Raw genomic sequence first — 15,465 nt, 5'->3', positions numbered from 1 at the left:
CCTGGAGAACCATCCAGGTGTGATAACCACTCACTGCCATCCCTGCTGCCAGAGGTCATCCCCTGGGATTGGGCAACGTGCCCAGGGTTACAAAGGTCTGCAAGTGCAGCACAGCCCCGTTGTGGTGCCCTGTCCTGATCTCAGGTGTGAGCCTGATGCAAGACAAGTCCTTTATTCACAGCTAATTGTGAGGAAGTGGGTTATAAAGTTAAAAGATTGGTTTTGCCGATGTGGTGGTGGCTGTGACCTCTCTGCTCACCTCAAACACCACTGAAGTGAACACCCTGGGTCAGGGCAGGCAGGAAAGCTGTCCCAAGTGGAACAGGGAACATTATCAGAATCATTCCAGCTCAAGTTATAACTGAACACCCAAATGGAGCCATTTTTTACTTGGAAAATTACATTTTCAAATATTTCCTTCTCAGTGGCAGGTGCTTGCAGGGTATTTCAGTGCTGAAACCCTGCACTTGTAATGTTTGATGTCACACCAGCACCCTCCATGTGCTGAGCGTACAAATGGGGTTTCAAACCTGCCATCCCACATTTCACCTGTGTGAATTCACCCTTCACTGAGCAGCCTCAGCAGATCTGTGGAGTTTCCCCTCCTGGAAAATGTCCTGCTAAACTTCCAGGGCCTTGCTGGGGCCTGGCACAGGGCAGGAGGGAAGGGTGGCTGCTCTTGACTCCACACTTTAAATCCCAAACATGAAACCCTAAAATGAACCAAAAATCGGGGAAGTGGGGCCAGTTTGGTGTCCTGTATGAGATACCCTAAACCCCTGGCAGTTCAGCTGATTCCACCCCACTCTGATATTCCAGAATTCACATTCTTCTAACTCTCATCTTCCAGAATTAATTCCAGCTACAGGAGTCGCTTCTCCCACTTCCCCCGCCCAGGTCTTTGCTTGCTTTCTTCCTCACCAGGAGTGCTCACCATCCTCACCACCCCTGAGCCTGCCCTCCAGGGAAGCAGGGAGGGGAATATTTGGGATGTTTTACCGTTCTCCATGTGGTTCCTCTCGATGAAGTTGCGGCCCAGGTCTGCCTTGCAGATCTTCTCCACGTGCCTCATGCAGACATTGAGGAGATCATCCCTGAGCAGCCCCATGGATGGGCTCATGCTCTCCCCTTCCAGCAGCACGCTGTAGGTGGGGAGGGATGGAGGGGGCACATAATTCCTCATCAGAGCCCCAAATTCCTGCCAGAGAAAGGGATTGCATGAAAGAGGAGCATAAAGGTGTGGAGGCTGAATCGGAGGGAGCTGGTTGGTGTTGGAATCCGAAAGTGGAAAGGTGTCATGGACATGTTTTATAAAATCCTTTCCTTAGGATTTTTTCCTCCTGAGAAGCTGAGAGGCCTCAGGAACAAAATGCAAACAATGGTTATCTGCTGCTGTGGAATGCAACAGGTGCATCTGGGATTGGGCTCATGTGGTTGTTTCTCATTAATGGCCAATCACAGCCCAGCTGGCTTGGACTGTCTTGGTCAGTAACCAGCCTTTGTTATCATTCTTTCTTTTTCTATTCTTAGCCAGCCTTCTGAGGAAATCCTTTCTTCTGTTATTTTAGTATAGTTTTAATATAATATATATCATAAAATAATAAATCAAGCCTTCTGAAACATGGAGTCAGATCCTCGTCTCTTCTCTCACCCTGGGACCCCTGTGAACACGGTCACAGAAAGGAGAGCAGGGAAGGTGGGCAGGGAGGTGTTCTGTCCATGGTTTGCAGCCATCCATACAAACCAAAGGCATGTCCAGGTCCATTCCTCACCCACCAGAGCAGAGACAGCTCCAGATGTCCCCATGAATCCCTGCCCTGGATGGGAACTGGGGAAGGCTCACATTGGGGCATACAAGCCACAGAGTGTTTTGGACCTGATTAGCACAAGAGATCTGATAATCAGCATGCCTTGGCAAGAACAAGCAGAGCATTGAGGATGGAATCAAGACTGAGGGCTGAATCAAGACTGGCTGACAGGAAAAGAAGAATCAACTTCTGCAAGCAAGAGATGTTGCAGAGTGTAGAAGTTTGTTTATGTGATGATTAACGCAATTATTGTAGTAAAAAATTACTAGCCTAGAATAGTATATAAGCGTGTGTAGTCCACAAAAATATTGGATTCTGATCATCACTCAGTCTCTCACCATTGCTGATAGTTCACACATGGATTGTCTTTGGGACAAATGCCATCCTCTCAAGGACAAAGGGAAGGGCAATGAGAGTATATAATAATATATAAGCATATGTAGGGCACAGGAAATTTGGATTCTGACCACCACTCAGTCTCTCACCATTGCTGACAGTTCACACATCTCACACTTGTTTGGGATTGTCTTTGGGACAAGTCCTGTCCTCACAAGGGCAAAGGAAAGGGAAATGGGGTCACCTGCAGGAAGAGCACGGAGTCACTGATCTGGTGGATCTGCTCCCTGTTCTCCTTGTCCTCCCGCAGCAGCTTCGCCCTCTCCTCCAGCTCGTCCACGATTTCCTTCACGTTCTCCGAGGCAATCTTCTCCCTCTGATCCAGGGCAGCCTTCACCTCATCCCTCTGCCTCTCCAGGTCACGGATCAGCTCCTTGAAGTGCTGGTCCACCGTGGCTTTCTCGTTGGTGGTGTAGTTCTGGGTGGGGAAGGGGCAGAGAGAGGAGGCAGCGGGAAAGAGGAGCAAGCAAATATTAAAATTTCACTGAGTTCTTTGCTAACAGAGAAACACAGAGGGGCAATAAATCCAAGGATTCAGCATTTAGAGTATGGAAACTCCAGCTAGGCAAGTCTCAGCTGCAGGAAAGTTGTGCCAAGAGAAGCAATACCTGTTCCTGCAATATTCACATGGATGCAATCCAAAAGGGCCACTGCCTTCCCAGCGGTAAGAGCACATCTCCCATTTCAATTCATGCACTCACAGGTGACATTTAAAAACACTCTGTCACCTTCTAAATCAGGGCTCTGGCTCCTGGATTATTTGAGAACCAAATTCCCACTATTTCAAAGGATGAAAGATGCTGAAACTCTTTTTACAAGCCTGACCTCGAGGTGCCTCTGAAATATTCCTGAGAAGGACTGGGGATGTAACTATATTGAGAGTCAGAATTTCTGGGTCAGGTTTCCAATAATAATAATAATAATAATAGTAATAATAAAGCAGATGAAAAGCAGAGCTGGTGAGCCAATGTGCTTGCACCACATAAAAGGGAGAAGAATGGCTTTGCCTGTTAATATTATGCAAATTTTCTGGGGTGTCTCCAACTTGTGCTTTCACTGCTTTATTCAGTTAGGCTATAAATGAAAAAAATAATACCATGACTCTATTCCAACCCTTACCACAGTGCAAGAATTACAAAGGAGCCCTCTCTCAGCATGGAAATAAGCTGTTCCACCATAAATACGATATTTGTGTGGGTAAATTCATCTGCTCCTGCTCTCTTATCTCAGTTTGGGCCACCCAGAACCCTCCTGCAGGTTATTTGTGGATTTTGTTTCTAAATCTGCCTGGCTACTGGTGATGGAAGGGCCATAAAGGACCTAAAAAAGGAGCCAGAGCAGGGAGGTGCCTTGGTTTTGCATCAGGGCTGCATCTCCCCACAGGGAATGTCGCAAGATGACTTCAGTGGGAGTTGTTGTTTCCAAGATTTGGCTCGGAGTTTGGGCTGGGGATGAGATAAGGGCTGGGGAAGGGATGGAGTGGGGAAGGGATGGAGGGATGTGGGAGAGGAGGGGAGCAGGAGCCGGGGCTTACAGGAGGGAGAGGGGAACTGGACCCCCCAAACGCACCTTGATGCGGTCCCTCTCCTTCTGCCACTTGTCCACCTCATCCTCCACCTCGATGATCTTCAGCTGCAGCTGCTCCTTCTGCAGAGACAGCTCTGTCTGTGGGGAGAGGAGAGGAGAGGGAGCCTGGTGAGCTGGGGTTGAGCTGGCCCCTTCCACCAGCCCTGCTGTGTCACTCCTGCACCGAGAATGACACAGGGACAGGTGAGAGGCAGGACTGCAGAAAGAGCAAAGGTTTTATTCAAGAGAACTGCGTGGTTTTTATGGAGTGATATCATATATTCTATTTGATTGGCTACTTAACAAAAACACCTTCCTCACACACCGTCCTTGTGTGGAGACCAAGTAGAACAACACCACCTGCAGATTGTTTGTACTTAACAAGTTACACATCCTTACAACTCCCTGAAAGTTCTCACAAGCCACTGTGAGAAACCCTTGCCATTTCTCTGTCCCACAGCATCCTGTCCTAGGGTGAGTTGTGATGCTGTATCCCCATTCCTGTGTTCTGTTCATGCTGGATATCATGTTCTGTGCCTTCCACACTGGCTCTGCAGAGCGAATGTTTTGGTTTGGTTTTGCTCTCAGCTGCTCCCCCACGGCTGGCAGGACACACAGACAGGGCAGTGCATGGTGCTGCTTTTGCTTTTTGCTTTGCTTTTTGCTTTGCTTTTTGCTTTGCTCTTGCTCCTGCTTTGCTCCTGCTTTGCTCTTGCTTTTTGCTCCTGCTCATTAGTTAGTTTAGCTAAGCAGCCCAAATTTTCCCTGGACTGTTTCTCCTTTCCCTTTTTTGGGCCTACTTGAACCTGCTCCGGACTGGGGCCTGGCAAACACCCAGAGTTTGCACCTTGTGGCTGCAGCAGCTGCCCCAGCACAGGAGGGACTGAGAACAGAGTGACCACCCCCAGAGAGACCTTCTGAATCTGTCATCATTTCAGAGCAGTGACAGTGGTGTCACCTGGTATTGTTCATTCTGTGTGCTGGGGGTGCTGTGCCTGTTAAATAAACAGGTTCTTTCCACTTCTCTCCGAGAAATCTTTCCCAAACTGGTTGGTGTGGGTTTGCTTTCTGGAGGAGCCCCCTTTTGAGGTTTTTCTCCCAAATTTTCCCTAAACCAGGACACATCCACGCTGCTGTGCTGAGCAGAGCAGAGCAGCAGGGAGGTCCAGGCTGCAGAGGGCATCCCGTGCTGCCAGCGGGCACCGTCCCAGCAGATTCAGCTCCCTCAGCAAAGCAGCAGCACCCACCTCCCAGGCTGCCTTTAATCACATGGGAGTCATGAGCTGCAGGGGAAGGGAGCTGTTTCAAAATTCAGCTGTGTGTGCAGAGCAGGGCCCAGCCCAGGGTGTGCCTGTGCAGCAATAACAGTTTTCATGTAATTACGGAATGACGTTTGACGAGTGTTGCAACAAGAGGATGATGCCTCCGGCAGGAATTCTGTTTAGACAGGATTGTGGATTAATTTGCTCTGAATTGAGAGCTTTCATGTAGCGATGGAGCTGGGGAATGCTTGGAAAAAAAAAATTGAAAAGGGGAAAAAAAAAAAAAAAAGGCCACAAAAGGAGGAGGGAAGAGGTGTAGTCAACCTGCTGGGCTGAGATCAGCAACTTCACTGGGATCATTTGCATTTTGTTGTGCAGTGGCTTCCCAGAGAGGCTCAGAGCTGAGACCTGCACAGGAATTTGTGGCAGTTCAGACCATGCACGGTTTCCCTGGGTCATTTTTTCCCAGAGAGGCTCAGAGCTGAGACCTGCACAGGAATTTGTGGCAGTGCAGACCATGCACTGTTTCCCTGGGTCATTTTTTCCCAGAGAAGCTCAGAGCTGAGACCTGCACAGGAATTTGTGGCACTGTTTCCCGGGATCATTTTTTCCCTGGATCAGCCCTGGGCCTGGATGTTGGCAAAGTTTTGCCCCGTTAACTCCAGCAATCCCTCCCTATGTCGTTCCCATTCTCCATCCCTGCCCCACAGATCCTGCTCCAGCCTTTTTGGGGGCATTTCTGCATTTCATGTGTGTGCAGGTTGGCCTCAGCCATGGCTGGAGGCAACCTGGCTGTGGGACACCCAGCCCAGAGCTGTTGAGGAATCTCAGAGCTGGCAGAAATTCCGTGTTCTGTCATGTCAGGAGAGTCCTGAGAACCTGCTGGTCGCGTGGGATCTTCTGCAAAATCATTAAATTAACCCAAACCACTGAAATTCAGGCCAACAACTAGAGGCATGGATGGATAAATCCACTCTCACACTCCAGCTGTCCGTCCAAGAATGCAGTGGAACATGAAGATCTGGCTCTTTATTGATCAGAGTTTGAGGGTTTTCGGTTCTGCACTGGAAATGAAGAGCGGGGAAGAGGCTGTGAACCAGCCCAGACAGGAGCTCTTGTGCTGATGCCAGCCAAGTGTCTGAACAGCCTCTGGAGCTGGAATCCAGCACAGCTGCTCTGAGAGCCAACAACTGTTGGCTGCTCCAACTCAGAAAATCTCTGTTTGTGGAGGGACAGTGGCTGGATGGTGGTTTTGTTGCCTTATAAAACGCAGGAAAAGTGGGCAGAAAAAAGGGAAGTGTTCTCAGAGGTGTCTCAGTGCCACAAAAGCTGCATCCTCACGTTGTTCTTAGGAGTTAGGAGAGCACTAAATATTACCCACACACCCTCAGCAGTGGCCTGAAGGCTGCCATGGGCTGATTCTCACCCTCTGCAGGGGTTCAGGGCACACAGGGAAGGATTTTGTGGCACAGCTTCACCAGGGAGCCCACACTGGCTTCCAGATGAGAAAATCTGCCCTGCTACTGATGGAAACAACAAAGAGAGGAGTTTGATCCCATAATTTTCACATTTTCAAGAGAGTGACTCGGAGGAATTCCTGCTGGTTTCCATTCCCATGTGCAGGGGGAGATGTCCTGTGCATGGAGACTCTGCACAGCAGGGACATGCAATGAGATGAAAATGTTTGAGATCCGTTTATCCACTGCATTAACCAATGTGAGAAATTACACCCAAATTCCAGGGATTTCCTTGAGCCACAAAGCTGCATGCAAGTGGCATTGATTGCTTGTGAAGTTGTAAAAATCTCACCTCCAGAGCAATTATTTCCCTCCTCATCCCCAAAAATCAGGATATCCTTATAAGAATGGTAGTAAAATCCTACAGAGAAGGACTGAAAGGAATTTTTGGGGAAGAGCAGAACTTTCACAGCCAGGTAGACACTCCCAAACTCAAGGGATTTGCAGAGAAAATGACAGGAAAAAAAAAAAAATCAGGTGATGGCTGGAAGGTGGTGATAACAATATTATGCTTTTATGGTCCTTTTTAATTAAGATGGGTCTCCAAGGAATTTTGGGAACTATTATTTGTAAAAGTGCTCGTGACTCCCAGCAGTTCAAACACCCCCAGAAAGGTGGTGTGGGATGGAGCAGCCACTCAGGAGCAGAGGCACACAACAATTTGGAGCAGGTTTATGACTTGCAAATGGAAATTACAGAGATGGTCCCAATGGCCAGGATGCAAATCCCACACTCAGCCAGACCTGGCAAAGGGGAAACACCAGCACAGAGTGCAGCAGGGGCAGGGGAGGTGAAGGGAGGTGGGATTGTGGGGTGCTGCATGAAATTAAATAAATACTACGAAAAAACCACCCTAAATACAGGGGAAGATGTTAAAGAGAGGTGCAGGGAGAGTCTGGAATAGTGGAAGCACTGGTGGCATGGGCAGAAGGGTTCAGGAAGGGTTCTCTGGAGGTGGAGCACAACACCAAGGGGTCAGGAGGTGATTTCCTGATGGTTTTAAGACCTTTTTATGTCTGGGAGGTTGCTTTGGCTGCCCATGTATATCACAGATAAACAGTCACAGAATGGGGCCACAGGGGTTAGGGACAGGCAGCACCTCAGCTTCACTCCCCAAGAGAAAACTCCCATCTGTCTTCACGTTTCTCAGATTTTCCAGGGTCAGAAATCCTTGAGGGACCCTCTAGAACAAATCCATTGGAGAATTTGGGGTCCTCCAGAAGATCCCATTGAGAGATAAAACAGCAACACCCCCATGGTGGGGGTCCCCCAGAGCAGAAATAACCAGAACAGTGTGGGGAAAAGCCAAGAAATCCAGATTTAGACAATTTTTTAAGCACAGCAGGCTGAGAAACGAAGGCACTGAGAACCTTCACGCTCAGATTGGATCCCCTATTAAGGCCTCAGCTAATTAGGGCAGTTAAGAGGCTTCAGTGAAAGTTCAGAGTGTACATCCAAAGAGCTGAACCCAGCCCTGGTGCCGTGCAGGAGCTGCAGATGGGAGATTACAGAGCCCTGCACGATGATGCAAGCGCTTTGTGCAAGGAGGCAGCGGCAGCACAAGCAGCATCATGCCCTGAACACCCTGGGAACAGCCCTGTGTCCCCAGCCTGGGAGAGCTCTGCTAATTAACCAAGGGAAAGCTGCACAAGTGCTGCTCCAGCTCCTTGTCCCAGTGCAGGGCCAGGAAAAAGTCAGGGGGATGCTTGGGACATGATTCCTGCTGGGGGCATTTTCCCATCCCAGCTTCTGTTAATGAAACCCCTGAAAACTCTGCCAGCATCCCATAAAATGCCACTGGAAAAGCTGAGCCCTTGGAGAGAATTCCTTGCTTGCAAACCAGTGGATTTTGCCTGGATTCTGTCCTCAGTGTAGAGGATTAATGCAGAATTCAGGCAAACAGACAAATTTACTCTGTTATTTCCAGCTGGGAAGATTGTCCTTCCTGCAGGAAGCTCTGGGGACAGAACATCTGTGTTGAGCTGTGTCCACAGAGCAGCCACAGCTGGTGCAGGTAAAACCTCACAGCCACACTGAAGCACTGAGAAAGGCACCCAAGCCCTTCCAAGGGTTAATTTTGTTTGCTCTCTGCTCAGTGACAGTGATGCAGGGATGGGAACCCCTCTGGATCCATCATCTCTGCGTGCACAACTGCATTTTCCCATCCCAGTTTCTGTTAAGGGCTGAAACCCCTGAAAACTCTGCCAGCATCCCACAAAACGCCACTGGAAAAGCTGAGTCTGCACAGCTTGGAGAGAATTCCTTGCTTGCAAACCAGTGGATTTTGCCTGGATTCTGTCCTCAGTGTAGAGGATTAATGCAGAATTCAGGCAAACAGACAAATTTATTTTGAGCTGTGTCCACAGAGCAGCCACAGCTGGTGCAGGTAAAACCCCACAGCCACACTGAAGGCCCCCAAGCCCTTCCAAGGGTTAATTTTGTTTGCTCTCTGCTCAGTGACAGTGATGCAGGGATGGGAACCCCTCTGGATCCATCTCTGTGGATGGCTTTCTTCAAAGCCTGGCTCAGCCTTTGTAAAAACCTCCCCTTTTCAAGGCAGCTCTGTGGGAAGGAGGAACACCCAGCTCCCCTTCCTGTACCCACAGCGAACTTTGCTTTAAAAGATAAAGAATTAGAGCAAAAAACAACCAGACCAAAGTGCTTTTCAGCAGAGCTGACCTGGCATGCTGAGCACCAGGGCTGCTGCTGGAAGGCAGTGCCAGGGTATTTCCAGCTCTGGGACTGGCAGGCAGAGGTGAAGTTGTCTCCTTTGGAGAGCAGCCCTGTAGAACAGGTTTGGGATGAAGGATCCCCTTTCAGAATGAAGGATGCTGGCTCCAAGGGGGGGCTCTGCTGATAAATCAGGGTTTTATTGGCCTGTGCACGCTGCTGTGGAGCATTCTCACTTTTCAGGTGTGAGTTGTTATTCCCCAGCCTCACAGAGCTTTTTCCTGGCTGGTTTTTTGCACTGGTTCTGGTGCAAACTGCTACTTTTCCTTTAAACCTGCAGCAGGAAATGAATGCAAAGTGGATCTGGGGAGAGCATTAAAGGTTTGCTGGGTAAAATAGGCAAATAGCACTGGGTGGGAAGTCAGGACAAGTGTCTGAGTCCCTGTGCCTTTCTCTCACTTGTGTCTGCTCAGCAGGAACAGGGGGTGAGTGACTCTCACCCCAGGCTCCTGAAAAGTGGAAGATGCTGCTGTGTTCTCTGTCTGGGACAGAGATATCAGCCTGTGCACTGCCCTAACTATAGGTGTCTGTGTTCTGGCTTGTTTGCATTCCTCTGCTCTGTCTGCTCCCTGAGACAAGCAGCGTTTCCTAATTCCTTTCCCAGCTCTGAAGCACAGCCCCTCTCCTCCCTGCAGGCCCACAGCAAAGCCAGGCTGAAATCTGCATTAATTCTGCAGACCTGGGGGGCAGATGCACCTGAACCAAGCTTATTCTGTGACACTTCTGTGCCACCAAGTCACTAAGCTCCCAGGCTGGCAGCGCAGCAAAACAAACCCAGATCTGGAGCCCTCTCCAGTTCTGGAGCCACAGATGAGGAAATCCTTGCAGACAAATCCTGGACATCCAGCAGGGTGTGAAAGGCTCTGTCAGGACACAGCTTTGTTCTGGTCACCATTCCAGTGGCACAAGATTTGGAGGTTTTAAAGTGAAAAGCCCTGTCAGGACACAGCTTTATTCCAGTGGCAGGATGGATCTGGGGGTTTTAAAGCTCCTCTGGAGCTGCTGGGATGCCAAGCTGGGAGCACAGGGCAGGGACAGGGGTGACCTGGTGTGAGGTTGTGACTTCTCCCTCCCAAAAGGGCAGCAGCAGCACCAGGCACCCTCCCAGTTTGTGGTCACAAATTCCAGCTGGGCTGACTCGATAAGGAGAGGTGTTACACACCGGGGGCTTGGAAATATTCATTGCTCTTTGTGTCTCCTGCTGAGGCTCCACCTCTGGTGAATAAATCAGAGGTGGGAACAAACATTTGCAGGCAACAGCTTTGCTGCTAATTGTTTTTGTCTGAGTGAATGCTCTCTCGAGTTGCAACACGATCAGGCTCTGTCAGGAGAAACTCACACCGGGGCATGATTCATGTTGATAAATCCTAAATCCTCTAGGCTGAGTAGCAGCAGAGCTAAAGGTGTTACAAGGACTCAGAGACAGGAATCAAACAGCATTTAAATCCCAATCTCTGCTCATCCATGGCTGTGCCTTTAAAATCAAGGTGCTGGAGGTGTCTCCAGCCACAGGAGGAAGGATCTGAGCAGCTTTGCTTCCTCAGGAAGCAGCTGCTCCCTTCATTCCAGGCAGGAATTGGACACCTTGGCAGACACCAGGCCCAGCTTTATGTCAGGGCTGACATCAAAACCACGAGCACAGGCAATTATGGAACAAACAGCAGGCTGGCAAGCCCTGCAGGAATTTGGGAAAGGCTGTCTGAGACTGGGAAAAGGCTTTGTCTGGTTTCAGCAGGGCTGCCAGCTGGAGGTGGCATGGCAAGAAAAGACCAGAGGAGCCAGAGATAAGCTCTGCACAAGATGCTCTTTCAGCCTGATGAGGTGAATCTTCCCAGCTCATTGGAAAGAGTAAAATTGTTCTTCCCATTAAGGGAACTCAAGGATTTCTCACAGTGTCTGCCTGGTCACCACACCCAGCACTGGTCTGGGGTTTAGGAGATCTTAGTGCCCTTCCAGGTTCTGCCCGTGTGACTCCAGGCACCTTGTTTTATATAATTAATATTTTACAGGTCTGCTATCTCCCCTGTCCTGTCTGCTTAGAAAGTTTCTCCCTTTTACCACGGGGATGTGCAGCAACAAATGTGGTGAGACCCTGAATTTTGCTAGAACAAGTGAAATCCTCCTCATCCACCCAGAAAGCAAACAACAGGAGGCTTTGAGCAAACAAAGGTGAAAGACATTTCATTAGTGAAATCTCCCTGGATGTCCATCCTCTGAACCTGCTGTAGTAACACTTCAGGGGAAATGATCAGGTTTTGTGCTTGCACCAGGGTTTGGGTTTTTTTCCATCTAAACTTCAAAAGATTTTTTTCCATAGGTGTGGCTCAACAGAAAAGAAAAAAAAAATAAAAAACAAAACCTAATGTCACTCTCAGGAGCTGAGATAGCAATTTTCAATAGTCATTAGTACCCATGAGAAACTTTAGCAGGCACTGATTCAACAATTTGTATTCTGGAGGCGCTGACCCTGAGCAGTGCCCACCTTTCTGTGGGCAACACCACACAACCACTGCCAAAACTCAAGAATATTTTTAAAAACTTGGCATTTAGGGCTTTGATTCAGCCTCTGCTGGAAGCCAGGTGTGCTGGCAGCCAGGTTCTCCATCCCTAAATGCAGCCTGCAGCCCAATTCTAGCATTTTGCTGCTGCAGCCAGGATCAGGAGAGCACCCATCCCATGGAAACAGCAGCCAGGAAATATCAGTGTCCACTGAACACTGCCCACCAAGGGCCAGGAAATATCAGTGTCCACTGAACACTGCTCACCAGCAGTCAGGAAATATCAGTGTCCACTGAACACTTCCCACTAGCAGCCAGGAAATATCAGTGTCCACTGAACACTTCCCACTAGCAGCCAGGAAATATCAGTGTCCACTGAACACTTCCCACCAGGACCCCTGCATCCAGGATTCCACCCCAAAAATGACCTGAGCAGGGGAGCAAAGTCTGTGCTGTGACATCTGCCGGCTGCTGGGAGCCTAAGGAATGAAAGGAGGAATGAAAGGAGGATAAAATTACCTCTTTGCCTGCCTTCTCGATCTCCACTGTCACCGTGCTGTGGTTCTTGTGCTCCTGGAACATGCAGAGGTAGCAGATGCACATCTGGTCTGTCTGGCAGAACAGCTCCATGGTCTTGCCATGCACGGGGCACTTTCTGGCTTCGAAGTCCCTGATGGGGTCCAGCAGCTGGTGGTCCCGGAACGCCGCTCCCTCCAGGTGGGGCTTGAGGTGCAGCTCGCAGAAGGAGGCCTGGCACACCAGGCAGGACTTGACAGCCTTCTGCTTGTTGTCGATGCAGGAGTCGCAGAGAACGTCCTCCAGCTTCACGCGGGGCCGCGAGCCCGCCGCGTGCTCGGCCTTGTTGAAGGGTCTCCTCAGGTCCCCCGTCTCCACCAGGGGCAGGGAGGATTTCTTCAGGTCCCCCGCAGAGAACAGGGACTTCCTCCCTTCCCCGTCAGCGGGCAGGAAGCTCTTTTTGGAATCCAAGGAGAACAGGGACTTCCTGAGGTCGCCCTTCTCCGGGAAGTTGAGGCCTGGTCTCCTCATGTCTCCGATCTGGCCGCTGTTGAACTGCATCTTCTTGGAGTCAGCCGAGTCCATGCTGAAGTAGGTTGACCTCTTCTCGTCGGATGACTCCACAAACTGAATGATGGGCCTCTTCCAGTCACTCCCAGAGAAGAGGGAGCTCTTGATCTGCCCTGTCTCCAACGCAGCACCGCCCGTGCCTTTTATAGCTTCTTTCTCACCTCCGCCAGGGCTCGTGGCCTTCTTGGCTTCCTCTTCTTTTTTGGGGGTACTCGGGCTCTTCACGTCCTCAGGCTTGCTGGCGGTGCCGTTTGTCCTGGCTGCACTCCCCGTTTCCATGGCCTAAACAGGGGTTTTTAGGGGTTTCTCTGCTCGCTCTCTGCTCCAGCTCCTGTCTCTCAGCCCCCTCCAAGGCAGGCAGGCTCTGCCTGGTGCTGCTCCCAGCCAGGAATGGCTCTGGAATGCTGAATTCAGGGAACCTTCCTGCCCCAGTGACGCAGCCCGAGCTCCCGAGGAGGAGCAGCGCGCCCAGATCGCGCCCAGGTGGATGCAGGGGGAAAGAAAGAAAGAAAGGAGGAAAGGAAGGAGCAGACGTGGAGGGATCAGAAGGGCTCCAGCTGTGCAGTTAATTATACAAGGCAGTCCACACCCAGGAACATTCTTGTCTAACCAGGTTGGGGAGGAAGGGTTGTTTATATACATAGAAATGTCTCCTTCAGAAAAAAAAAAAAAAAAAAAAAAAAAAGAAAGAAGAGAAAAGAAAAAAAAAAAAGTAATTTTCATTAAGATGTAGCAACCAGTTCCACCACTTGTTTCAAAAATAATTTGGTTCCCTCCTTGCAGAGATGGGCAGGGTCGGGGAGACCACGAGATGCCCAAGGTGGGTTTGTTAACTGGGTCATAGCCATGCACCAAAATAATTAGGGTTGTAATTAAAATGAACGCCTAGAATAAAGCATTCTTCAAGCAGGCTCCCCCCGGGGCTTGCTGCGTTCAGGAGGGAGGAGAAATTCATGGTTAATACTGGGTTTAAACGGCCCTATTATCTTTATTTTGGTTTTATTTTGGGTTTGTGCAAGGTCTGTCCATCTAGACCTGGAAATAACCCAGCCACGGATCAGAACAGGTAAAAATTGGCTGGGCCTGCTTTTCCCACAGGCCAGGCAATCTCCAAAAGGTGAGTGGTGAAATAAAACCTCCACTGTGTGCTCTGAGATAGGTGTATCCCATGTAGCTCTTCCCATAAATGCCCTCAGAACTGGAACACACCTGGAAGAGGAACCATTGTGCAGCTTAGATGGTCAAAATCTCTTGCCAGAGAAAAGAAGTAAAAAAAAAATAAAAATTAAAAAATATGTGTCTTCAGCAGCTGAATTCCTGGGAAATGTTCACTTGTTGGAATCACAGATAATTTCAGGAGGAAATAAAGCTCTTTATGAGCACTGGTGGATTCCAGTGACTTCTAAAGGATGAGGCTGATCTTCCTTTCACATGCTTTCAGATTATACTCGGAATTTCAGTGAGATTTCTCTGAGATGAATGCCCAGGGTGCAAATTAACCACGCCAGAGATTTGTGCTTAATTGAGTTTTCTCAGAACGCCCTGGTGGCACTGCTGGAGGTGATTTTTACCTGTAAAAAATCTCCATAAACATCCACCAGGACGCCCCTGTTGGAAGGGATTTGAGTAAAAAATCCAGCTCTGCATTTTCCAGCCTTTTTTGAGGTATGGAGGAAACAGAGGCAAAGCAGGAACAGCATAAATTCTGGATCTGATAGGAGAAGGAAAGAACCTGTTCTTACAAATGTAATTTTTCATGGTCTTGTCTGTGCAAAATGAGAGAAAAAGAAAGTGAAATTCTTTTTCTGGGCCCCTGGCTCATAGACACGCTCAAAGACATTTCTTCACAACTCTCTCTTTATGAGAAATGCCTCGGCATTCTGCATTTTTTTGGGTAGTAGTCGTTGGGAAAGGACATTTCTTTAATTAATAATTTTTTATTAATAGGCCCACAGCCTTTCATGAGTCAGAATTCATTCCCCAGCCCAGGAAAGGGCAATGCCATTTTTTAAGACCCGATTTCATAAAGGAAGAATTTGACTGACATCAATGCATTTCTTTCCCCCTGGCTTGCTGGGCTGAGCTGTTCTTCAGAACATCAACAGTCCTGTAAGTCTCCAAGTAATTAAAAATACTGCAGGGTGGAGGCTCCTGTTCTCACGTGTACTGAGGAGACTCAGCAGAGCTGCTCCAGCCAAGGTTCATCCTTGAGGAACAAAAAACATCCCAAGGATTGGACAAAGGTGGCCTTGGTTTGTTTTCCTGATGCTTTGATAAGATTTTGGGGTGGGCAAGGCAGTTAAAAGGTTAATGATTGAGTTTTTAGATCTTGGTTTTCACTGATGTAAGTGGAGATAAATCCCAGAATCATGGGATGGGTTGGAAGGGATCTTGAAGCCCATCCAGTGCCATGGCAGGGACACCTTCCACTGTCCCAGGTGCTCCAGCCTGGCCTTGGGCACTGCCAGGGATGCAGGGGCAGCCCCAGCTGCTCTGGGCACCTGTGCCAGGGCCTGCCCACCCTGCCAGGAACAATTCCTGCCCAACATCCAACCCAAATTTCCCCTCTTGCAGTTTGAATCCATTTCCCCTCTTCCAGTCC

General features: G+C 49.2%; 1 protein-coding gene across 1 annotated transcript in view; it reads right to left on the bottom strand.

The window, feature by feature from the left end:
- Positions 1–13,142, bottom strand: part of TRIM29 (tripartite motif containing 29) — a 28,258-nt gene extending 15,116 nt beyond the window's left edge. The window contains exons 1-4 of the mRNA XM_071449535.1: positions 12,297–13,142; positions 3,774–3,869; positions 2,389–2,622; positions 1,000–1,198 (exon numbers count right to left, since the gene is read on the bottom strand). Coding sequence (XP_071305636.1) covers positions 1,000–1,198; positions 2,389–2,622; positions 3,774–3,869; positions 12,297–13,142 — 1,375 coding nt within the window. The remainder of the gene's footprint in view (positions 1–999; positions 1,199–2,388; positions 2,623–3,773; positions 3,870–12,296) is intronic.
- Positions 13,143–15,465: the final 2,323 nt, after the last annotated feature.

Source organism: Agelaius tricolor, unplaced genomic scaffold, assembly GCF_023055355.1.
Source record: "Agelaius tricolor isolate 1412-34295 unplaced genomic scaffold, bAgeTri1.0.p SCAF_29, whole genome shotgun sequence".
NCBI lineage: Eukaryota > Metazoa > Chordata > Aves > Passeriformes > Icteridae > Agelaius > Agelaius tricolor.
This window is presented reverse-complemented; position numbering and strand designations above follow the sequence as displayed.